The sequence below is a fragment of the Canis aureus genome, chromosome 13 (assembly GCF_053574225.1).
Source record: "Canis aureus isolate CA01 chromosome 13, VMU_Caureus_v.1.0, whole genome shotgun sequence".
NCBI lineage: Eukaryota > Metazoa > Chordata > Mammalia > Carnivora > Canidae > Canis > Canis aureus.
The window spans coordinates 55,078,003-55,105,298 of NC_135623.1; the positions used below are offsets into that span (position 1 = coordinate 55,078,003).

General features: G+C 33.6%; 1 protein-coding gene across 11 annotated transcripts in view; it reads right to left on the minus strand.

Moving 5' to 3' along the window:
• The window catches only part of LRBA (LPS responsive beige-like anchor protein), a 721,151-nt gene that overhangs the window by 155,794 nt on the left and 538,061 nt on the right, over positions 1–27,296 (minus strand). For all 11 annotated transcript variants that reach the window (XM_077846317.1, XM_077846318.1, XM_077846323.1 and 8 more), the window contains 2 exons: positions 27,108–27,223; positions 22,707–22,819 (listed from right to left, as the gene is read on the minus strand). In XM_077846317.1, the coding sequence (XP_077702443.1) occupies positions 22,707–22,819; positions 27,108–27,223 (229 nt within the window). The remainder of the gene's footprint in view (positions 1–22,706; positions 22,820–27,107; positions 27,224–27,296) is intronic.

The following is a 27,296-nucleotide window of genomic DNA, read 5'->3' on the forward strand; positions in this document are numbered from 1 at the left end:
GTTAATATGACTTAAAGCAACATTTTAAATTCATTATTTTCACTATCCTTCTTAAATTGTTAACTATTTTTAAATACTATTTACCTTTAGCACTGTCCTCCTTCTATAGTTTGGTTCAAATCAACATTTTATATTGTCATTTTTTTTCTTACAAGCAAATTTTAAAAAATCTTTCATCAAGTACTATTTTATATCAGTATCATAGTATACTAATTTAAAAATACCATCCTTTAAAGCATTACTTTCTGTATAGAAGAATTAAATCTGATTTACTAAATTTATGCCAGTTAAGAATGGCAGCGACTCCAAGAAATCTTTGTTACAGAACCAATTTGGAATGCCTTTAAAAGTATTTTAGTTGTTGTCCCTAAAACACTGAGCCATAGAAAAGGAAAGAAAGAAGAAATAAAATCATTGGAAGACAAATTATGTGAATTAAAAATAGAATCAATGCTCCTTTTGTATAGTTCTGCAGCATATTAAGTATTCACTTTATCTGCTCCTATTTTTATTACTCTCCAAATGAGTATACCTCCAAAATCAATAGTTATAGAATCACGTTTCTTGAATATAATGCTAAAACCAATTAGGATTGATTTCACTAGCGTCTGAGAAAAAAATGGCATCGTGCAGAGATCCATATAGGTAGAACCCACAGTATTGATTCTGGCTGTTATTGTTACAGTTGGTTTCTGAAGCTTGCTACAGGACAGCTATCAAGACATACCACATTTATTTGTGAGCATATAAAAAAGAAGTCCCCAAATAAAAGAAGGTTTAAAAAAAAAAAAAGACCAGTGGAGCTGTGCAATGACAATGATACACTATCAGCTTACTCAGAGAAGTTACAGTGGGAATACACACATTGAATTATACATTACGCGAAAGCACTGATTTATTGTGGTAATAACATCCACCTCATTAAAAGATTCTGCTTTGCTGCAGTTGGAAGGCTACATATTGTTTACTGCTATAAATTAATGGCAGTGCAAAGAAGACTGTGGAACCGTCCTAACAATAGATCTGTAATGACAGTGCTGTAGATCACAGCTTCCTCAGCAGCTTCATAATAAAATGGAGACAATGTATTGAGCTAATACATTCTACCATGCTGGCCCATATTTTTCTGACAACTGCTTTAAAAGATGAGCTGAATCCAACTATGTTATAATGCTGCAAAACATTTAACTAAGCAAGAGTCAGTCATACACCAAAGTGCATCATAGCATTTTTAAAACATTGTCTAAATCAGCATTTCAAGATGTTTATTCATCTCTGCAAAAGAACTAAAAGTAAATGCTGATGGCTTCTCTTACTTATACAGTATATTAAGTGTAACAACTGGAGGGCAATTCAGGAAGATGCCTAGCACTTTGTACAATTTAACTATAAAAGCTTGACAGATTTTTTTTTTAAATCAGCAACCTGATTAAAGGAAGAAGAGTGAAAATACTGGTCATTTAAAATGGTCATAACTTCCTGAAAAAAAATCAATAAAAAATAGGTATTGATTAGAGAGGTACAATTCAAGGTCAGAACAAGGTACAAATAAATAGCCCAGGATATAGAAAAGTAATCTTAAAAACTGAAAAAAGCTAACAAATAAAATTATATAAGATTTTTTAAATCTATAGAATAAAACTTTAATCACAAGATTATAAAAAGTGGTTCAAATAACAGAATGATTTAAACATCAGAGTATCAGGACTACCAACAGAAGCACTATGCTTAGAGAAAAATGGAAATAAGAACTTGAATTAAAGTAGGAAAAAACAAACTAAAGAAAAAAAGGTATGCCAATACTCTTGAAAATGTATACATAGAAAAAAATCACTATTCCTAGAATATTCTAATCTCACAAATTGCAAAACTGATAACTGTGGTAGAGGGGTAAGTATTCTGTTTGACAAATACTAATGATACCTTCCATAACAGGATATGCAAAATAAAACTTTCTAAAGTTATAATTAAAAATATTTTTACTACCTTCTTTGAGAAGTAATTTTGCTCATTAGTAGAGAAACAAAAGTACTGTATGTGAAATGCCCAGCTCAGTGCCTGGCACACAGTAAATTATTCGTAATAATATTTATTACTATTTTGCAACTTATTTGATGAATAATATTTAAGGGGAAAAATCAATTAAACAAGCCTCATGAAACTAGTAGAGTCTGTTAGAAATGTAATTAAAAATCATGATCTTCTAATGGTACACACAGTACCATGCATTATCTGTCAGAAGTCTAATAGTACACAGTAGTCCCAATAAACTGAACTACCCTACCTCAAGAAAATAAACAAGGCAAAATTACTTTTTAAAAGTCCATAGGGCATCCAAATGCTACTATGAAAAACATATGAAATGTCAAACAAATTACAATCTACTACATCAATTAAGAACAAACAACTTTGAATTCACAGACCCCTTCAAAGGTACATAACAAACTTTTTAATCTAATTACCATAACAGTTAACTGTAAAAAGACTGTTACATTCTAAGTTTGTTCTTTTTTAAAATTGTAGGAAATCTTACCTGACGTTATTTAATTAATAGCCCCAGCTCACACTTTGCAGTTTATAAGACATTATTACACATTATCATGGTAAACACGCGAGCTAGAAATCCTTGTTTTAAAAACGAATAAATATCTTGAGTTACCTAATTCAAAGTCAACACAAATCTAGGAGACACTAATTCAGTATTCAAAAATCCAGTCTTGGGGTCTTTTTATCCATCTAAAATTGCTGTATTAATTACAAATTGTTTTTCCTAATTTCAACAATTTCTTATATTTCCATTTTTCAAATATGATATTTATTTAATAGGTTGGCATAAAGGCTAATAATATATATAAAGTGCTTAGCAGATATTCTGGCACAAAGAGAGTACATGACAAGTGTAGCTACTATTAATGTTATTCTAATTGTTATTACCACCATGATTGACATAAATCCTTCTTTTGAGATTTATATGTGAACTGTTCTAATTTATATCAGCCTTTCAGAAGTGAAGTTCCAAACTGATGGACCATGATTATAGTTACTAATAAAGTTGAAGGGAATTGGCAAGGAATCTCACAAATTCAACAAAGCAGAGATTTGCTTGAGTTAACAAACTTCTCTTTTAAAATCCAAGTCTCAAAAGAGTTTTTTTTTTAACGTCATTCTGTGAAGGCGTTCTTTGGAAAATCATTAGATCTAACATCTTGGGGATGAGAAACAGAAGAGAAGATTAAAGAAAAAATAAAGAATCATTCTGGAGTATAAGACACAGAAATAGGGCTTTTGGAAACACTAAAGGATAGTGTATCATAAAAGATACATTTTGTGGTTATAGGAGAGTGGTGAAGAGATGTCAAAACTGAAAAGGGGCTCAGGAAGGGGAGGCAAAAGAGCATAACTAGTTTTAGGATCTTGCTTAGGATCTGGATGACTGGTTAAAGCCATCTACCAATGTCATCTTCATTTGGTATGATTGGGAAACTGGAAACCTTTAATTCTATCATTACATAAAGCCTGTCCTCTAGCATTAAAGAGGTCATGGGCAAAAGATGTTTTATTTCCTCCCTCCCCCATTTCCTTCCTGGAAGTAGGATAGGCCTATAGATACTAAAAGAGAATCATGACAAAATCAGAGCTAACAACATAACAAAATGGTTGAACTCAATGTTAAAGGAATCCAATGTTATATGTTATAAAAATGCCAGATGAGAGGATGACTATTATTAAATAAAAGGGATCTAATATTCATGAATGGATTAAACAAAAAACTTCAAATTCAGAGGATGAAAGATTTGGAGGGACTATTAGCAAATGTGGTATCCTAAAAGATGATCATTTCTAATTAGAGAATAATGATTTGATTTGGAAGATTACAAGAAATAAATATGGTATACAGATTAAAGGGTCCTTCTATCTGATGACAGTGCTACTATTTAACGGATATAACTGAAGGTTCTAAGAATTTTACATAAATTACCTCATATTCACAACAACCTCTTAATATATAAAGCTATTAGCATTCCTAACTCATAGGCAAAAAAAAAAAAAATTGAGTCAGAGAAGTTAAACGACAATTAATGATTGGTTACCTGGCCAGCGGCAGGGGCAAAATTTAGTACCAAATTCTAACTAAATTGACTAGCAAATCCTAGAATGATTTGGGTTGTGTGGATTGATAAAAATGCTGGTGCTAGATTTGTAAAGCCATTAGAATGCTTTCATGGGAGGTATAGATTAAAGATCCTTTGAAACGATCCTTTTATCCCTGCTTCTCTAACGTGTGTGGATATTACTTTAGGAGAAGATTCCATAAATGAAAAAAAAAAGGATATTTTGCTTGGGGATGTTAAAAGATGCTTGGCAAAAACAGCCTAAAAAGAAGTGAACAAAAAAGGTAAATATTGTCACCAAAGTTTATGGCTTTACTTTTCTCTTAACTTTTATATTTATTTATCTACATCCATGAATCCAGTAAGAGCCTTTAATTTCCTATGCTGCTAAAGCTTTTTAAAGAAGTCATTGAATTTTATTCTGTGCTTCTCTACCACCTGCCTTCTTCCCCCACTGCGGAGAGAAGAAAATAAACGAATAGCCTCTGTCATTTAAGCAATGTTGCCACTGCTAGGGGGTGCAGTAACTATTTTGTGTCAGTTGTAGCAGCTCTTTTATCTAAATGACAAGTATAACAAACAGTCTGATCAGCATTTTTACTCAACCTTGGCTTTTAGGGTATTTTGTCATATGCTATATATGGCTGAAATGGTTTGGCACTTATCTTCACACACTCTACATTTTATTTAATATTGTCAAGAAAAAAATTTCATTGGCACACTACTGTGGCTTTTAGAGTTAACAAATAAGCACTTTTGTTTTCAAGTACCAGAGCAGTTTTTAATCCCTTGAAAACACACTTTCTTGCAAGTGGTGTTAAACATATACCCACTATACTATTTCAATTTAACAAATATATCTTGGGAAAAAGAAAGCAGTCCATTTTACTTATTGTGCCTATGTAGAATCTAAATCATTTCAAATGCTCACATTGGTAGATTTAGTAGCCTCTGCAGTTCTATGTTATTCAGCTACAGCTCATATTAAGTGATTTTTACTATGGGTTTTTATCTGAATTTGAGAAAGGCACAGAAATTGATTAAAATAATTTCATAATCCAATGCCAGTGTTAAACTGAATGCCTGGAAGAACCCCCCCCCCCCATAAAAACCCAATTTTATAATCCAAGGCCAAAGAAAAAACATTTTAAGTACTTATAAAATGACAAACCCAAGAGACCCAATGCTGATATTAGAAAGCCTATTCATTTTCAGATAGATTCATCTCTCCACTTAAAGAAACAGTTAAGACCATGAAGGCGTTCAAGTCCAAGATGATGACACAAGAGGTTCCTGAACTCACTTCCTCTCATGGAAAAACTGAATCTACAGTTACACGTGGATCAATTCCCTCTGAAAGAAATCCTGTAACTAGCTGAGCTACACATCAGGCAAACAAGATGGTAACAGGTAGGAAAGGCTGTGACACTCTCGCCATAAATCTCACCTCCAACACAGTAACGTACAATTGGGAAGGAGCTCAAAACTCACAGCCTCTCCCTATGGAGAGAAGACTTCTGGATCCATCAGCTAGCACCCCAGTTAAGATTGCCACCTGTGAGAAAGCCCCCCCCACACACCCACTCCAGAACACCTAGCTCTGAAAGCCAATGAGGCTTGCATCCATGAGACCATAAAACAATAACAAATACAAAACCAAAAACTCAGTTCTTACCAGGCTCAGGAGGACTCAGCTTTACTATTCCCCAGAGCTCAGCGCTGAGATGGCAGATAGAAATGCCAATCTCCAGTCTTCCCTTGAAAGAGGCCTATATACACATGTTAAAGGCTGCAGCCTGAGAGTCAGGATCTTAATATAACATATATCTAGGAACTGCAATCCTCCTCTGAGACCAGAGAAGCCAGCAGACACCATCTCTGCATTCTCCCGGTAGCTGTCTCCAAATCACCAATATCTCCCGGGAAGGAGCTTGTACACAGGTTTGGCATTTCTGTTTTTGTGTCTGCTACCTAGAAGATGTATCCCTTGATCACCCTGTTCTCATGGCCATTGGGGCTTGTGTTCACAAGGTCCCACAGGACTGTAGCAAACAAATTGTTCTTTAATAGAATATCCCCCCCCGGGGCTCAATGTCCAGCTCCCAGTCTTTCCCTGAAAGAAGTCTACTTGCAAACCTTAAAAGCTGCTGCCTGAAACTCTGGCTTCCAATCAGCCTGCATGTACTGCTGACTGAGACCCTCACCTTTGGAACAACTGGCGTGTCTTAGCACACTCGCAAGGATTGGGAGCCACTAAAAACAAAGAAGGTGGCCTGGACAATCAGAAAGTTTTGAGGGATAGAGTGTGACTTGCTATTAAGGAGGACAGGCACAAAATATCAACCATTTCCCTAATCGCTCTATTAAAGTGAATCAAAACCCTTAGGCTGATGGGGGAGGGGTACCAAATACTTTCATCACTAGGGCCTGGAAGAGAGATAGGAAAGTCTGTATTGCCCCTAGGACCAGGAAAATATCTGCTGGTACTGAGGTAGAGTAAAAACAAAAGCCCTTTCAGTTAGGGCAAGGGAAAAAAGTCTCTTTGAGCCAGGATTCTGCACTGACACAAAGGAGAGGTCTGCTTCTATTGGAAGAGGGATGAGAAAACCTCTCATGCCTGCAACCTACCAGACACAAGGTAGAGTGTGGGTGTTCAGCAGAGTACAGGCAAGAACGCTGGGAAGACCCACAGGGTCTGCTTAAGAGTGATGCTGGATCAGGAGAATGGAGGAGTTGCCCTATCCCCATCATAAGGCTGGCACTGAGTAATGAGCACCAGCAATCTACTCCTGGGGAGAGGCAAGAGAGTAGAGAGAAATCCTCAGTGGCACAGGCATAAAGGATCTGCCAGAGAGTGGAGCAGGAGCACTGAGACAAAATCTCGAGCACCCTAGGACCCAGATTAAGACAAATTCAAATGGAAGAACTGAAGGCATCTGTGAAGTCTGTGCTGTACTTCAAGTAACGATGATGACGAGAAACCCAACTGAACTCTCCTATTTGTCTAGCTGACTGAACTGCCCGTACAAGTTGCCTGATGTAAGAAAAGGCACCCACACTTCTGGGCATAGAATAGTATTCACATTCCAGTCTCTCTTGGCATTCAACCAAAAATTATGAGATGCTTTAAATACTAAGAAAAATATGACCAATTGTGAAGAGACAAAGCAATCAAAAGAACCAGTCTCAGAGATAATGCAGGTGTTGGAACTATCAGACAGGTTACTTAAAATAACTATGATTCACATACTAAAAGACCTAGAGGAAAATTTGGAAAACTTACATGAACAGGTGAGAAACTTCAGCAGAGCAGGAAACTATAAAAAAGAATCAATTATAAATGCTAGAAACAAACAAAAATCAGAAGTGAAGAACTCTTTTGATGACCTTATATGCAGAATAGACACAGCTAAGGAAAAAAGTAAGTAAATTTTAAGGCAGATTAATAGAAAAAGATACTGCAAATAATAAAATAATGCTGTCAGGGCTATATTAAAATTAGAAAAAGAAGGCCTCAGAACATGGAATATTACCAGGTATAAAGAGAGACATTACATAATGACAAAAGGATCCATTTATCAAGAAAACATAACAATTTGAAATTAGTTTCCTAGGGCTCCTGATACAAAGCACCACAAACTGAGTGGTTTAAAACAATAGAAATGTTTTGTCTCATAGTTCTGGAGTTTAAAAAGTCCCAAATCAAGTTGATGGCAGAATCACATTCTTTGAAGCCTCAAGAGGGAAGATGCTTCCCTGCCTCTTGCGTTTCCTGGAGCCCAAGGTGGCCCCTGGATTGTGGCAACATAAATCCAATCTCTGTCTCCATCACCACATGGTATTAACTCCTTTGATGTCTGTCTGAACATGGTGCTTCCGTCTTCTTGTAAGCACACCAGTCATATTGAATTTGGGCCCATCCTAACAACCTCATCTTAACTTGATTACATCTGTAAAGATCCTCTTTACAAATAAGGTCACATCTACAGGTACCTCAGTACTTGTGAGGACTTCAATATATCGTTTTGGGAGATGCAATTCAACTAATAACAGGTACCCAAAAACAAATGATTCAAATACATAAAACAAATGAAAGAAATGAAAAAATATACAGACAAATCTAAATTGTAGTTGGAGACTTCAATACTCCCTCTCAGTAATCAACAGAACAAGTAGAAAATCAGTAAAGATATCTAAGATATGAACAAGGCTATCAACCAATTTTATCTAGTTGGTTGTAAAGGACATGTATAGAACACTTTACCTAACAACAAAATATGTATTTTTTCAAGGACATATACAGACAGCATTAACTAACACAGATCATGTTCTGAGCCATAAACCAAATTATAACTAATTTTAAAAACTGAAAATTATATAAAGCATATTCTCCAATCATAATGGAATTAAACTAAAAATCAATAAGAGAAAGATGTCTGAAAAATCCTCAAACCTGTGTAAATTTAACATCTCTTCTAAATAATCCATGGATCAAAGAGAAAGTCACAAGGAGAACTAGAAAAGATTTTGAATGAAATAAAAATGAAAATATAATATATCAATATTGATTGGACCTTGTAAAAAAAAAAGAAAGAAAAAAGAAAACTACGAAAATGAATAATAAAGGATGAAATAAGCAAATTCTGTGAAAGAGTCAGACTACCAAAGCTCACTGAAGAACAAAAAGGTAACATAAATAGACCTGTATCTATGAATTTAATTTGAAGCTTTAAAAAACCTTCCCAGAAATAAAACTCCTGGCCCAAATGGATTCACTAATGAATTCCACTACAATTTTAATGACGAAGTACTTTCTACACCATACTTTCCAGGAAACAGAACAAGAAGGAATAATTTTAATACTCATTTTATTCTGCCAGCATTACCCCGATGGCAAAACTAAACAAGGACATTATAGACGAATATCCTTCATGAACGCAGATGCAAAAATTCTCAAGCTAATATTAACAAATCAAATCCAAAAGGATTATATTTCATGATCAAGTGTGGTTTATCTCAGTAATGAATCCAAAATTAACCAGTATAAAATTTACCATTTTGACTAAAACAGAAAAACCTATGATTATTTATGTTCAGAAAAAGTAACTGACAAAATTCAATATCCAACGATGATCAAAACTTTCAACAAACTAATAGAAGGGAACTTCCTCAACCTAATAAAGGGCATCTATGAAAAACCTATGGCTAGTATACAAAATGGTGAAACACTGAATACTTTTCCCCTAAGACCAAAGACAAGGCATTCTCAACACTTCTAGTCAGCACTGTCTAATCCAGTAAGTATTCCTTCAGAGATGCTATATTTATTTATGCAGAAAGTCCAAAAAGTTTACAAGGTTGCAAAATTGAGTCTAGCAAGGTTGCACGACACAAGATCAATGTACAAAATTCATCTGCATTTCTGTAAACAGGCAATAAAAAATTGAAACTGAAAATTTTGTAACTATTAAAAAGCATGAAATTTTTAAGGATAAATGAACAGAATATGTGAAAGAATTATATACCAAAATCTGCAAAACATTAGAGAGAGACTAAAGCAAACCTAAATAAATGGAAGATATATCATATTCATGTATTAAAAGATTCAGTATTATTAAGTTATAATTTTTGGCAAAAATCATCTACCGATTAAATGTAATCTCAGTCAAAATCTCAGCAGGATTGATAAACCGATTCTAAAATTTAAATAAAAAAGAAAGAAATAAGAATAGCTAAAACAATTTTGAAAAAAGGGATATAGTTGGGCCTGACCTGACTTTTTGACTTACTATTAAAGCTACAGTAACCAAGACTGTGGTATTGATATAAAAAAAGATACACTGATTGAGCAGAAAGAATTCAGAAATGGACCTAAACATATAGAGTCAACTTATTTCCATCAAAAGTGCCAAAACATTTCATGAGAACAGTCTTTTCAATTAACAGTGTTGAAAGAATTGGACTTATTTGTAAAAAGCGAACCTCAACCCTTACCTTGTACCTATGATATATTACAGATTAAAAATAGGTCATACCAGAAACCACAATATAAGAGTACAACACTAATTATGTTTGACTCAATTGATTTTTAGAAAAGCCAAATAACTGTTGCTTAATAACAAGCACATAGTCAACTAAGATTTCAACTTTTACAGTAAGATAGTCTCTTGTACATGGTGAATGGACAGGCTTCTTGCAATAAACAGTTACCCCTTAGGTGACCAGAGGCTTTCGGTCAGGAACAAATGCCACATTTTGATCTTCCTTCCCATTAATAAAACTTTTTGTTTTATATTTATATTTTTAAAGTCTTTGTTTTTTCCTCCTGTTTTTTGTACTACAAATTTCTAACACTAAATGTAAAACTTCAAATTATTTCTTTATATTTCACTCAAATATATCATGTATTTCATTATGCCAAAATCATTTAAATTTTTAAAATTTAAATCATTTAAATTTTTTTATTTTAATTACTGCAAAGCAAGTTAGATGATCAATTTGTAGTATTAGTGAAATTGTTGAACAAATCAGAACCCAGGATAGAATCCTACAAAGATGCAATAAAGAAGGTGATACCTCAAGTTTATCAAGAGCATTAAACAACAGGGTTGTAAATGACGTGAACAGTTCTGAATGCTACTAATGTCTTTTGATCATCTTGTCTATTTACCAGAAAGTACCAGTCACATTTTCAAATAATTTGCCACACTAGACCTAGAACTTCCCTAATTTATCAACTTAATCAAAATACATTTTAAAGTAAGTTAATACAGTTTTATGGGATATGTTTTTCTTTTTGTAAAGTAATCTCTCTATACACCACACGAGGCTGAAACTTCCAACTCCAAGATTAAGAGTTGCATGTTCTTCTGACTGAGCCAGCAAGGAGCCTTACACAATATATTTCTAAGTAAAACAACTGATTTTCTTTTCTTCCTCACATTAAAAAACGTAACTAATGATCTATTCTACTTTTTACACTGAGCCAGTGTTTTTTTACTTTTAGAATTTTTCCTTCTTCCACTTCCAAAAACTTGGTTCACATCATAAATTATGAACTCACACTAAAAATTTTTTTCTAAAAGTGGGACACTTTAAAATTAAGTTACACAGAAATAAAGTTTCTGATTAGATTATTCTCTATAAGTGGTTCAGATATAACATACATTCAGTTAGAAAACTCTTTAAAAAGTAAAGACTATTTCATTTACTTTTGTTCCTGGCCAGTCCTCAGAATAATGTCTATTAAAGTTAACCAATGAATTAATAGTTATTTGAATAAACATAAACTTATTCAACATAAGCTTATGTTGAATTCAAGTCGACTTTTGGAATAAAGAATTGGACAGGAATGTGGACATGTGACTATAAGAAAAGATACTACCTTACCCACTGTACCCAAATGCACAGTACAGATGTTTAACTAGACTTATTGTGGAGATCATTTTGCGATATATACAAATATCAAATCACTATTTTGTACACCTTAAACAGAATGTTGTATGTCAATTATACCAGAAATAAAAAAAAGTAATAACTGCCCCCCCAAACATACTACATATTCACATAAAAGTAAGTTTTGAGTATCAGAGGGAAATATAAGAATGAGAAGTTGACACATATAAGTATATAAAGAAAGCTACAAATATGCAGGTTTTTGAAATGTCTTCCTACATTTTAGCTCTATAAACACACACAACACACACACACACACACACACTCTGAAATCAGAAGTATAACTTACTATAAGCCTTATTGTTACTATAAACCAGTATTTGCTAAACTTTAAAAAACACAACCCAATTTCTAGGTGTTTTGAAAACAATCTTTATGTAAATTCATGGTAGGTAAATGTTCCCCACTCTGATCCTACCCAAGTGAGTACACCCAGCACTAAACTAAGAAAACAGGAAGTATTAAGGGATAAAATTGGCAATGCTGTGTAAATAAAACAATTCATTTATAAATAATAATGAATGGTCACTCCACACCACAGTAACTTCAGATGACTAGAGAATAAATACTTCACTTTGAGGATTACTGACTGGCAGTGTGTTGCTGGTGTATGTCAGGATTATTCATCACCCTGACAGTAATATTAACCACAATCCATTTCAGTTACTTCAGTTTATCATATTCTGACCAATGTTAAAAAACAATGTCATTGAAGGCTGCTTAAATTAAGTGTAAGGTTAACCTCTGTTAGAGTCATTTAAAACTTCTACTAGAAGGTAGCTCCTAGTAGAAAACCAAATCTGTTATATGGAATGTTAATACTTAACAAAGGTAAGTTTTAAAGAAAGGTTACACAAAACAGATTGTTTTCCTGATTTAAAAACAAAACTTCAGAAAATATTGTAAATCTACCACAACCTCTTTCCCTCCCTCCATATACACATATATATGTTCACAGTTTGCTGAATTTATTTTACAGGTTGAGGAAACAGTTGCACAACCTTATTTTAAACTAAATACATCACACTGAACAAATAATAATTTAAAGTTTCAGAAGGTCAGTGTACCCATTAAAATTTTTCTTCAGTATCATACAACTACATAATACTATATGTAAAAATATATTAATAGCAGTTTGCTACATAAGGCCCCCCACCATTACCAATTAAGTAATTGAGAAAGGTCTCTTACTAATAAATGGAAGCAGACTGATATAATGTGTTATCTTAATCCAAAGATTTCCTACTCTAGTCCTCTAATTTTATCTTTCTAGACTATTTTCCTGTATCATTTTGATGTATCTCTTAAAAACCATCTGCATGGGGGCATCTGGGTGGCTCAGTGGTTGAGTGCCTGCCTTTGGCTCAGTTTGTGATCCCGGGGTCTTGGGATTGAGTCCCACATTGGGCTCCCCGCAGGGAGCCTGCTTTTCCCTCTGCCTATGTCTCTGCCTCTCATGAATAAATAAATAAATCTTTTTTAAAAAGAAAAGAAAAAAAAACTCATCTGCACTAACATTCTACTCTCTGTAGCATCATGTCCCTTTTTCTATTAATGTGACAGTTTTCTATTACCTCTGTGAGGATATTTATTTTGATTTTGTTTTTAAGGCTTCTTCTGTTTCCTAAAATGTCTTTGTTTCTTCTATTTCTTGTTTGTTATTCTTTGTCATCTTTCAGACTAGAGACTGTCTTTAAATGTTTGCTAGTGCTTGGCTGTACCCTTATTTTAGAATGAGGCATAAAAGAGCTGACTGGAGTACATTAAGCCTAAGAAGCACTATGAGCTGACAAGACTTCACTGAAAGAAAATCAGGTGGGCTCCAAGTGGGATCACTAAATGTTAACATTTTTTAGGTCTTTCCTTTTGCGCCAGTCAATATGTCCAAAGAGTAATACAATCTTCTGTCTTACAGCGTAGGGCTTGAGTAAGCCTCGCTGCCAGGGTTTTGATAGCATGACAGCACAAGGGTTCTGGGGGGTCTTCACTATTCGGTACTTAAAGTTTTCAGTTCATCCTCCTGTTTTCCATTCCTTCCCATCAACCCCTCCTCTGCTGTTTTTGGTGTTCTCAAACAAGAACCTTCTCTGGTATAATTTCTCCAAAAAGTATACCTTTTCCCTTTTGCCAAGATAAAGGAAAGAGTGGTTGGATTTTGGAAAGAAGTGGACAGAAATCCAAGTGTTCAATCTAAAATACTCTTTCTACTTATTCTTAAAGTGAAACAGTTCACTGACAGGGACAGAACTGAGATCCCAGCCTTAACACTTGGAAAATGTGTGACCTTGGAGACTTCCTTAACCTCACTACATCTCAATTTCCTGATTTATAAAATAAAGATAGCAACACATTCCTTATAGTATTGTTGAGGGGATTAAAGGAGGTAGCATATGTAAAATATTTGTTTACATAGGAAGCCACCTACTAGGGCTTCCTTCACAATCTAACAAATGTAACCTAAACTTTCCCCATATCATTCTTTTGCTGATTAGACTGTAAACTCCCTAAGGCAAGGGATATAATTCATATCAAAATCCTCAACATCAACGTGGCATATTAACAGCACATCCATATTTGCTGCCAAGATTAAAATATTTTAAATATATTTTATCAGCCAAAAAAAAAAATCCAAGCATGGGATAATTATTAATTTCTTTCTCTTTATTTACATTTTACTTAAATACTTTAAGATCCATTATTTACTGTTGTAATATTGTAAGGTTTTTTAAAAAAATTTAAATTCCTTTGGTTTGACTGAAGCCTCATAAATCTAAAAAAAAAAAAATCAAGGTTATAACACCTATCATATTTAAACAATATGTCCCCCCACCAGCCCCCCTGCCAAAGGAGTGTTCTTTTCCCTCTGTGACATCTAGATGGTATATTGATTCCCGGTATATCTGTTGCAGAGCAGGACTAAAAGGACTGGCATTCGTCAGAAACAGCACTTAAAACTTAAAGAGATAAAGAAGTGCTGTCTGATCAACAACAGTTAAATGTCGGTAGTCAATTCCAGGTCAAGACAAATGCTGTATATTAAATGTGTGTGTTAGGGAGAAATATCTCACATATAAAAATACACAAGCAAATGGTAAAAGATAAATGAGAGAGAGAGAGAGAGAAAGAGAGAGAGAGAGAGAGAAAATCACCTACTTTTCCTTAAAACTAGGAGAGAAAAGAAACAATAAATACTAAGGACAAATAACAGCAACTCATCAGAAAATAAGCAAATTCAGAGAGTTTTGTTACTCAGTTCTCTTAAGCTATCTGCAAGTTTACTCTTTAGAAACATTTTGACCCATACTAGGGCGGGAAGCTACTAGTTTAAGAGTTTTGAATGGAACAGCATTGTTAACACAGGTTGAAAAAAAACCAACCCTATGATTTATTAGAGCTTGGACCAAAACTTAAAATTCAGTTTGAAGATATGATTACAGTAAATTCTTCCTGGATTCTTAAACTGCAAGGAAGAATCAGACAATCGTGGTACAGATTCATTTTTGAACACTAATGTTTACTTTCCCTTGTTTCTGCACTGGAACCAAAAGAACAGTTTACATTGTTCTTCCACTGTAAAGCTGAAAAATGGATGATTTTTCTTTTTCCCTCTACCTCAAACTCCCTCTTTTAGTATTTTCCTTCATTTTAAGAGTGTGAGCTCTAATTATTTAAAAAAATAAAACACTTGCTTATATCTGGCCATTACCACTTTTTCACCCCAATCTTCAGTTTTTTTTAGTAGGATAGTAACTACCTTGTTCTTTTGAATTTCCAGAAACTAAGAGTCTCTGGCATGCAATAATAGTCAATAAACAAATGAAAATATAAATTCAATATATGGGTTCAACAGTTTTAGCCAAACATTGTTTTTCATAAAACAGGCACAGTCAAAAAAAGCTTAGAGAAAACCTGGAACAAACACATGAAGACGAGTAATTTGGAGAAGCTTTCTTTTTTAAAGCAGTGGAATGCTGGTTACATTTTACCATGTATTTCAGCATAATCAGTAAAAGGCAACTTGACAAAGTAACATTAAAACAGACTCAGAAATTGATGCCAAAAGTAGAGGCAGTGTAGCACACTGTAGTACTTCTCAAACATTCTGGGCCCAAACTTTTAGTAAGAAATATGTCACTTTAAACCATCACCCCCCCCCCAAAAAAAAAAAAACACAAAAAAAAACAAACCATTACCCAGTGCACGCATGTACGTACCCAAACATACACAGCTTAGGTCAAAGATTCATATATAATGTACATTGATATTTTCTTTCTTTATGTTATACCATGTCATTCTTTTCATTTTTTCTCTATGATACCTATGTATTTTCAGTGTAGTTGACACACAATATTACTTTAATTTCAGGTATACAATGTAGTGATTTGACAAGTTTATACATTATGCTAGTTGGCCACAAGTATAGGTACCATCTGTTCCAATACATGCTATTATGCTATTACAGTATCACTGACTAAATTCCTTATGCTGTGCCATTTATCCCCTTGATTTATTCAATCCATAACTGGGAGTTTGTACCTCCTACTCTCCTGCACCCATTCTGCCCAACCCTTACCTCCTTCCCCTCTGGCAGCCATCAGTTTGTTCTCTACATTTATAGGTCTGATTCTGTTTTTTGTTTATTTGGTTTTTGGGTTTTTGTTCTATATTCACTACTTTTTAAAATTTTCTATTCATTTTTTAAAATGTTAGTTGTAAACTGAAGTTTGAAAAACATGGGCTTAATTTTTAAATTCTGATGCTAGCCACTACCTGTGTGACCTTATACAACTTGCTTAACTTCATAGTGCCTCAGTTTCTGTCTCTGTAAAACACAGTACATAATGTTGCCCATCCTATGAGGGCTTGTGAGGGTTAAAAAAAGTTAACACATGTAATACACTTAGATGAGGGCCTGACAAAAAGTAAGTACTCAATAAATTTAGTTAGCAATAATAAAGTGGCATATTCCTACCATCTGAAATCTATAGCGAAGTTTTCATTTGGAAGCTAATAGTTATCAGCTTCATTTCAATGTAAGAACAAATTGAATTTTTAGAATAGGTATTCAGATTGTGATACATATACATATCAAATAATCCAAAATAATTACATTGGTCAATTAAGAGAGAAATAATTGCCTCAGGTTATCTGGGTTTTCCTCTCTTAGAAAACTGGTTTACACAATCAATTTCCTACTAAGGGGAAAAAAAAAATCAAAGTGGCAAAGAAAATCTTCCTAATATACAAAGAAAGCCCTGGTACTGAAACATTCTGCCATCATAATTTTTTTTTATCATATGACATTTTGTAAATACATCCCTGTCTTAATTATATTTAAAATATAGATTAATGTCACTCGCAAATCCATGAATGGTTAGATTTGTCTTCTCATAAGTCAGAATTGTAGAACAATGATGAAACACATGAGGAAGTGAAGGAAAAAAAATCAACTTAAAAATTCATCCCTTTTTTCAGCTTTGAAAGAATAAATTAAACCATTATGTAAAATGAGGACTTTCTCAAGATGTGTATATAAAAAAATTAATTTTCATCAGAATTTCAGACTATTTGATCTTCTATATAGACTATATTTGATCTTCTCAACAGACTGACAGACTGACAATACTAATTTGAAATTATTATAAGGATATATTATTCATAAAATATAAGTTTATACCTTCAGGAAGACAATTTTTACATCTTCCATTGAACCCTTTTCACAAAGAATGATCAGAAAAATAATACAGGAAAAAGGGTGTTAATTATATTAATTCAGCTGCAGAAAGAAAATTCCCTGCGCAACATGGAAGAAATTACCAAGTAAAATTGTAGCTTAGCATCAAAGCTGCTAAAACTCTCTTGAAAAACAGCATTGAGAAAATTAAATGGACATAAATATGCATAAATAATTCAATACATTTAAAAGCCAGTTGGGGTATATAATCTAATAAAGAATGGGGAGATCTGTTTATGTTTTAAATTAAGCTTTGCACAGAATGTTTTCTATAATTTCACAAATTTAAACAAATAGCAATGTTTGCTAAATGTATACTATGGAAAAACTGTAACATAATTATTTTATAATCATTATTCATATAGATATAACGCATGTATGAGATGTGTCATTGAAATATGTGTATAAACAGATACCTAAAAATTGAATCACACTTTTGTAAACATTATGGAAAATTTTAATGCCAAAAGGAATGAGATATTTTTATAAAGTAAATAATTACTACTACTTTATAGATGCAAAGCACAATTTTCAAAAATCTAACATGTTTATTTCACTTAAAATAATGTAGTTAATTCCAAATTCACTTGTTTCCATCAATATTTAATGAAATATTAGTACTAGAATTCCACTTTCTTGAACTTGAATGACTTTTACAGCATTTGAACTACTGCTGCTTTATAAATTATAAGATATGTGGCTGAGTGTTAGAGCTTCCCACTTCTTCTCAGCCCGGTTTGGTTAATTGTACTACTATTCACAATTAAATTGTGTGTCCTTTAGTTCTTGTTGATAGCATTCTTCATTAATACTATTTTCTCAGCCCAATGTACAAATCTTTCACAAAATCTTGCAAAATATAAAAATGGATGCCACTACTACAATTAAAGGCACTAAATCATCAAAATTATATTTTTATGCCTTATATACTAGATATGGACATATTGGATAGACCAATGGAAGCAATTTTTTTAGGTTTAAGGCCCTCCTACTAGTTTTATAAATCTAACAAAATAAAAAGAGCAAAATTACTATTGGTCATCTAGTTGGGCATAAAAACAGCCTTATTTGTTACAGAATATAAATTACAAAGGCATTAATTAAAACAGTATTTTAGCCACCCAACAAAAGTATTTGGCAAGTTTCTTAGAAATAGCTGTTAACACATAAATAAAATTCAATTTTAGTAAGAGATTCTATTTGGCTAGCAAATGATCCATTGTGGGACTTTGCTGATATTACTTTAATGAAGTCTCATAATGAAAAAACCATATAGCCTACATTAAATAAAATAAGTAAACTGCTTTGGAGGCTTTCCTCTAGTCATATAAGATTTTTAGTGGGATAGAGAACCAAGAGAACAGACAGAGAATAGAGGCAGTTGGCAAAGAACAGTGGTAGGAAAAGGAAACAGGGTTACAGGAGCTCTTATTAAGGTACAATAATGGCAGAAAACAGAAATACAGCCTCAGCAGAAATATCCAAATAGCCTCCCACTTATCATCACTAGTAGCTGTTCTATCAAGACAGAAACACGCACCCTGTTCACAATCCATCTTACTACCCACTGGATCTTGAAAAGCCTACCAAAAAAATCCTCTAAAGAACAAAAGAAATCTTAAGCTCTATGCTTAAATAGAAATCCAAACTGAAGAACCCAGTTTAAAAAAAAATTTTTAAAGAAAATTCTTCTAGAACTCTAGAAAGCTTATTTATTCCAATGTAATTTATTCCGTAAAGCAAATTTTACATTTTAACAAACTAGTGAAATAGATTTTTACATTTATGTACATAAAATAATGGAAAGACAGTAGGATAAAATAGCCTGAGAATTAAAGAGTTGGCAAGTTTTTATTACTGACCTACTGTACGACTCACTATACAAATTGAGCTAATACATAATCCTTCATTATTAGATTAGAGAATTCTACAGATTCCAGTGAAATATTATAGGGTCTTAGAACAAATACAATACCTAAATGTAAGTAAGGCTTTCCTTTCTGTAAACAAAACAAAACCCCCACAAAACAACAATTTATCCATCTATTATTCCTCATAGTCAATGAGGCACCTGGGAAATTCTTGTATTCTGGGCCAGATTTAGCTGCTCTTGGTTACACGCAGTCATGTGTCTGTGGTCAGCTGAGTGCTGGCTTGTTTAATGTGGCTGCTGATAGGACAATCTAGCCATTCTCCATGTGCTAGTCACATCATTCTAGCAGGTTAACCCGGCCCTATTAGGGGCATGTTCTCAAGGTGATCTTAGAGAAGCAGAAAAAACAGATGATTCTAGAACTGGGCCAGAAAATATAAGGGTTAAGACCAAGGCACTCTGTCAGACCAGAGAACATGGTAGTTAACAAAGACAATTAAGATTGTATCAAAATGACTTTAAAAAGCTCCCTGTGGTCAAAAGTAGGAACTGAATGAACATCAATGAAAATAATAACTGCAATGAATTGAAACATCATATATATTTAAGGCTGTGAGTTCACAAAGATGCTTTTTAGAAAGTTAGGTACCATTGGAGGGTGTTAGGAACCAGTTCACTGTTTTGAAAAATGCTATAAAAAGAGAAAAAAAATCAAACTTTTATCCTGCCTTTCCTTTTTAAAAAAAAAAAAAAAAAAAAGATTTATTTATCTATTTTAGAGAAAGAGACCATGTGTGCAAGCAGGGAGAGAGGCAGAGAGAGAGAGAGAGAGAGAGAATCTCAAGCACATTCAGGACTGAGCACGGAGCCCAAGGGGCTGGATCACACCATCCTGAGATCATGACTTGAACGTAAACCAAGAGTCAGATTCTTAACTGATTGAACCACCCCAGGGACCCTTTTTTTGCCTTCCCAATGCAATGTACCACTGAATAACCTCATAGCAGATGAAGGGAAGTAACCTGTTATAGAATGATTTTTTTTTAAAGATTTTATTTATTCATGAGACACAGGGAGAGAGAGGCAGAGACATGGGCAGAGAGAGAAGCAGGCTCCCTGTGGGGACCCCGATGGGGGACTCAATCCCAGGACATCGGGATCACACTCTGAGGCAAAGGCAGACTCTCAACCACTGAGCCACCCAAGCGTCCCTAGAATGATTCTTAATAATAATAAGTGAAATTAAAGTGAGAGAATGTAAATCATGACTGTGCAATGATTACAGAACTAGTGAATTCAGGAATTAAATATCAATGGCAAATATGTCACAAAAGAGATGTAAAGAAGATATTACATGCTTTCTGACAGAAGAATGCAAAAACTTCCTATGAAGCAGTCTTGCCACAAATATCCAATCTGATTTCTATCAACCTTTGGAACCAACTACCAATTTATAAGAAATAGAGAAGATGAAGAAACCTGTTAGACTATTCCACAGGGACACAATAAGCAAAATCCACACTGAGAAAAGATGTAAGACAAAGAATATATTTCTTCAACTAATAAATCAGAAAGAAAGAAAAATCAAAAAAGAAACTTATAGAATAGAGACTTAAGACTTATTTAGTATCAATTGCATTGTGTGGTCCTTACTTGGATGCTGATTTGAATAAACACACTAAAAAAAATTATCAAATTGTAATTCAATTGGAAATCTGACACTTATTATGCTTTTGATGATATCAAGAAATTATTGTTAATATTTTAGGTTTGAAAATAGTATTATAGTTATGCTTTAAGAAGGGACCATAGTTCAAAAAGAAGTAACTATTGAAATATTTATAAATAGAATGATATAGTGTCTAGGATTTGCTTCAGAGTAAAATGAGAAGGCAGAAAGAAAATGAATATAAAAATAAGAGTAACCATGAGTTGATAATTATTGAAGCAGGATAACTGATTGATGTAAATTTATTATGCTAATTTGTCTACTTTTATATTTGCTTGAAAATCTCTATGATAAAAAGCTAATAAGAAATATAACTATTCTATATCACAATGATGATTCAGGATATTCTATTTATTGATAAGGACAGATAAGGAAAGTTCTTGAACTTCAGGTATGGGAAAATACTTAGAAAGTTAAAAAAAAAAGAGAGAGTGTGTGTGTGTGTATATATATGTATATAAATATAAAATGTCATCATTCCTTATTTATTTTTTTTTTTAAATTTTTTATTTATTTACTTATGATAGTCACAGAGAGAGAGAGAGAGGCAGAGACACAGGCAGAGGGAGAAGCAGGCTCCATGCATCGGGAGCCCGATATGGGATTCGATCCTGGGTCTCCAGGATCGCGCCCTGGGCCAAAGGCAGGCGCCAAACCGCTGCGCCACCCAGGGATCCCGTCATCATTCCTTATTGATATTTGGTAAATAAAGAGTAATTTTTGCTTATTTATGTTTTACATTTAAACAATTAAAGTTAATATTAGTATTTTAGAAGTTAGGGTAAATGTCTTATATATTTTATTATTTAGCACATTTAGTGAATGGCATGCTCTGTACTAAGCACGGGAGAAATAATGGTGAACACTCTCATATGGAGTTTAATGGGGGGAGATAAGAAGAACCAAAACCAAAAAGTAGAAGGATATATAAAATGCAGGTAATTTTAGGTGCTATGAAAGAAACAGAGAGCAGGATATCAGGGAAGTTAAACAGTAATGGTCTCTATGAGGAGGTAACCTATAGGACTAGAGTCAGCCACTTACAAAGAAGGAGATGGACATTAAAAGCAGGGAAGCAAAACTCTGAACTGGGAAAGAATAATTCTGCATTCAGAATAATTGTAAGTCAAAAAAGGTTTAAGCACTAGATTTACATAATTCAAAATTAGATTTAAAAATGATTCATTTTTGTGGTAGTGAGGGATGGACTGGACAAGGGTAAAAGGTACCAAAGAAACCAGGGAGGACACTTGGAGTAGTGTATAGGTACTTGTCTTTCCATGAAAGTGCTGGTGAGAAGTGTTCATGATTTAGTCATATGCTTTATCAATTACTAATACCCTTTAAAGAATATTTTAGAATAATATCTTCCTAAATGTATATGGGTAAAAGAATACAACTGTAAATACTTTTAACTGTTAACCAACTTTATCATGCCTTTTTAAAAAATTAATCTCACTTTGAGAAAGTGAAAATACATTTTAAGAGATAAATATATTAAACTTATGGTTATATATATATATTTTAAAGATTTTATTTATTCATGAGAGACACAGAGAGAGGCAGAGACACAGGCAGAGGGAGAAGCAGGCTCCATGCAGGGAGCCCGACATGGGACTTGATCCTGGGACTCCAGGATCATGCCCTAGGCTGAAGGCGGCACTAAACCGCTGAGTCACCGGGGCTGCCCAAACTTATGGTTATATTAAAAAGATTTTTAGAAAGTAATGTGAAAGTTAAAGATAATCAAATTTATTGTTATATGTAAGATAGCTGTATTTCAGATGATTTCTGAAAAATTACCTTAGACAAATCTCTGAAGTTGCTTGGCAAGGTAAGATCCAGTTCTTCTGATTCATAATTAGTGATGACCCAGGGAAACACTGGATACTGATTTAAGTCATTGTAACTCCGTCCTGAGAGAGAAAAAACAAAAAGTTCTCTATTTAGAATAATAAAATGAAATGATAAGCAGACTCAGGAATATCATTTACTAAAAATAATAAGAACTTAACTTCGTGAGTGCCAAACATTGTTCTCAGTGCTATACATATGTTATTTGATTCAAACCTATAATAAACCTATAAAATTACCATCCCCATTTTATGGATAAAAATGGAGGCACAAAAAGTTGAAAACTTGCCCCAAGCTATGTAACTAGGAATGTTCAAATCATATTCAAATCCAGATACTCTGGCCTCAAGTTTATGTTTTTATAAAATATACCTGGCTTTTTTCGTATTTGAGAGCCTGAAGCAAACAAAATATTCTTTATTAATACTTTAAAAAAATTTCAATTCTAACAGAGCTTTTCCAAACAACAATCCTTTCTCCGCCATTAACCAACCAATCAACCAAATAATCAATCAAACCTAAGTGAATTAACTTCTCTGGACATTTATTAGTCATCTGTAAAATGAGGGAGTTGTACTAAATAACTCTAAAATTTCTGTGATAGCTTTCAAATTCTATGGTCCTCTGAATATAATGCAAAGCCTCACCGATGCTGGCTTTCCCCCCACTCCTAAATGCTGCCATGTACTCTTCCACACTTTTTAAACTAATGACATTCAGTGACGCATTTAGGTCTATTAAAAATATGAATAAAACAAAGGATGAGATAGCCCTCATATTTTTACACACACACACACACACACACACACACACACACACACCAGTCTTCTGGATATCACCACTTTAGGGAGGCAGCATAGTGGATGAAATCACTGTTTCCAAAGTCAAAACACTAGCATTTGAATCCCAGCTCTACTATTTACTAGTCTATAATCTATTTTTAGTTAGATTTTTTAAAAAGATTTATTTATTCATGAGAGAGCGTGAGGCAGAGACATAGAGAGAGAAGCAGGCTCCTTGCAGAGAACCCAACGTGGGACTCGATCCCTAGACCTGGGATCACACCCTGAGCCAAAGGCAGATGCTCAACCACCGAGCCACTCAGGTGTCCCTATTTTTAGTTAGATTTAATGTGAACAGACTTTTATGGCTAAAAAATAAGGGGGACAAGTATATTAATATTGTTTGAATTCCTTTATTTTATATTGGGCATTTATCATCTTTTTCTCAAACATATATTGGTGTCATATCAGTACACAGCTGAATATTATAGTTGTTCTTCAAATGGATCTTTGGTATCTGAGCCTTCCTTATGATTTGATGTTTTTAATTTTATTTCACTCTATCCATCTTGAGGACTATTAAAGTAACATAGTGCTTCCTTGATTGACCTGGAAATAGTCTTAACAAAATATGAGTAACAAGGACAATTTTTAATTCAGAGGCCATTATGTCACTACATATTTCTCTCAATTTTAATTTCTCCCAGAAAAAAGTAACCAAACTTAGCAGCAAAAACCACTCTATCTTGATTCCCTCCACCCATTTCTTTCCTTCTGATTGGGATGTTAGTAAACATGTTAGTAAAATTGTCATCTTGCCTCTTCTACTTAACTGACCAAATTTATCATAGGTACAAAAGAAGACAAATTTATCATAGGTACAGCTCCTTGTAAATAGACCTTCGTTAAGTTAAACTCTATATCTAGTTATTGAAGGTCTACTGACTGTCCTTTGGGAAATATGTCATGGTATCATGAGATCCTATGTGTATCACAGATAATAGTGTAAAAGAAATCTTAAATAATGTGAGACACAACCCCTTCTAGTGTATATATCTGCCTCCAAGTTAACTATCCAAAATAAATTACTGTTTCTATTCTTTAAAAAGAATATTTGGAGGATATACTTAAAAGACACGTTAAGTACAAAAAAAGCCATTTGAGAGTAGACTTTTTCATAAATATTGCTCCCTAATTATTACTGTGCATTCAAACTGTGTGTTAACACATACTATGTCCATTAAACGTGTTATATATCTTTTGTTTCTCATTACTGCTTGAAAGTCCTTTCAGTCACTACTTACATAATCTCTTCTTAGTTCAACATAATTGTTCAAACTTTCTCTTTCCGTTCTCTCAACTGGCTGTGAGTTGAATACCTCCTTAACTGGTAAAATTTAGACCTTTTGATGTGATCCCTTAACTTCTAGTTTTCCTAACAGTCCCTCTCTTCCTCTCTTCTTTAATGGTGCCTTTATACCTTGTGAGCTGTAATTCCTTCACCTGAGCTCTTGAGCCTGTCTCACTCTTAATTTGCATTGTTACTTTTCCTCTCTGTCCCTCCTTCACAGTTTCTCACCTCTGCCTTCACCCATTCTGTCTTTACTATTACACAAGAAAACTATAATAAACATCTAATGTTCACATTTCATCTCCAACCATTCAGTTCTTACAATTAATCTTTTTTGTTTGCTTTTAAAATGAACCCCTAGAAAGTAACCAACAAGTTTCCAAATGCCCAAGCTAAAGGCACAGCCCATATTCATTCTAAATTATCCTGTACTTCTCTATAACATCTTTCCTCTTGCCTATCAAGACATTTGCTGCACCCCAGTTTTTCTCCTTCTAAGTCTAAAACCTCTGGGAACACTCCTTCTCTTCTCTCCTTTACTGACTCCTTTTTTCTTCTTGTCCTGCATAAGAACATTCACCAGATCTTGTCTCACTGCTCTCTGTATTATCTGGTTTGGTCATCTCAATTCATTCTTGGTGATTTCTTATCTATGCAGATGAAATCCAATGTCCTATCTCCAAATTCCAAATACATTTTTTGACCTATACTTCTAAAAATTCTTTTTGATATCTTAACTTGGATGTCCATCTACATGGTAAAATTATCTTTTCCTAGGCCATTTTTTTGGACTTCCTTTCTGTTAATAGCACCACCATTTTCCTAATGATTCAGGCCAGAAGCCTGGAAGCCTTTTCTGACACTTCTTTTCTCATTTAGCTGCTACATTCAGTCAGTCCGATGTCAAATGGTTTGTACCTTATAAATCTTACATCATTTAATCTTTAAATTCCCACTGTCACCTCTCTAATGTAAGCTCTCATTATTTTTATATATATAATTACTTCCTAACTGTGCTCTCTGCCTGTCTCTCTCCACTCCAGTTTATCCTTCATTCTGCCTCCAAGTTAACTTTCCATAGAATTCTAATAATACTTACTTGCTCAAATACTTTTAGAAGTTTCCCTATGATTTGGCTGCTAACTCTTCAAACTGACAGAAAATCTTCCACAATGTGTCTCCATACTACCTTTTTAGTTGTCTTTCTCATTATACCTTTATGAGTTTATACTCTGTGTGTGCACATACATATACACACAGGTGTAAACTATACCATTAATTATTCTCCCACTATATCTCACATTTTCTTATCTTTGTAGGTTTCTGTATGCCTTCAGTTTTACAAGGCATGACTTTTTACCTCTCAACCACCAGCTCTACTAAAGTAATAGCCGTCCTTATATGGACATGAAATCCTTCCTAGTTTTTTCCTTATTCCCATCGACTGGATAAATATAATTTCCCTTTCTCTCTGTTCTTTTAATCCGCATAGTACTTTGTATTTCTTTTATTGAATCTATGCTCCTTACTCTAGAATCACGTAAATGCTTATATTCATACTTAAAATAACTTCTCTGAGAGCAAGCAACATGCCTTATTCTCTCTGTACCTCCTTTGTGCCTCAAATATAAACTGTCAGTTTGTTGAACAGAATCTCAAATGTCACACAATTATTTCTTTATTCCAGTTATCATAAATGAAAAGTAATGACACATTTCTATTCTTTACTCTATTTTTCAAAGAGAACAACTTCAATGGGTGATGTTCAATAATACTTCATGACTACATACCTTATATAGAGACATTTACTCTTTAGATTTTCACATATGACTTATAATATAAATATTCCTCTACTTGATATTTTACCCAGGTTTTTTTCTATGTGGGATTTTTGTTTCATCTTATAATACACTTCTGATTAAGTTAATAACAGGTTCCAAAGATTTTATATGGTTTTTTCATTTCTACTATCCCACAATGAATAGTTGTAAATTTTCATTTTATATTTTTAGAAAAAAAGTATGCTCATTTCTAATTTCCTCAATTAGTCAGCTGTTCATATGTAAAAGTGAAAACTCTATCAAAATTACTCTTGCTAAGGTACTCATGTAGTAATAATGAAAATAAAAGTAAGCTATCTATACAGTACTCAAAATAATCTAATATCGCATTTAATAATTTAGCATTGAAATAAGTCAATATGTAAGATCATATTACCTGCTATCGTGTTGAGAAACATCAAATACTCAAAATTTGAAATCTCTCTGTGCTGCCATCGCTGGGTCATATTAGAAGCTTTAAAAAGTTGACGTGGACTAGCCAATGAGATACGTCTACAAAATACAGAATTTGGTGTAGAATCAATTTAATTACAACATAATAATAAATAACAAGTATCTGTGTTTA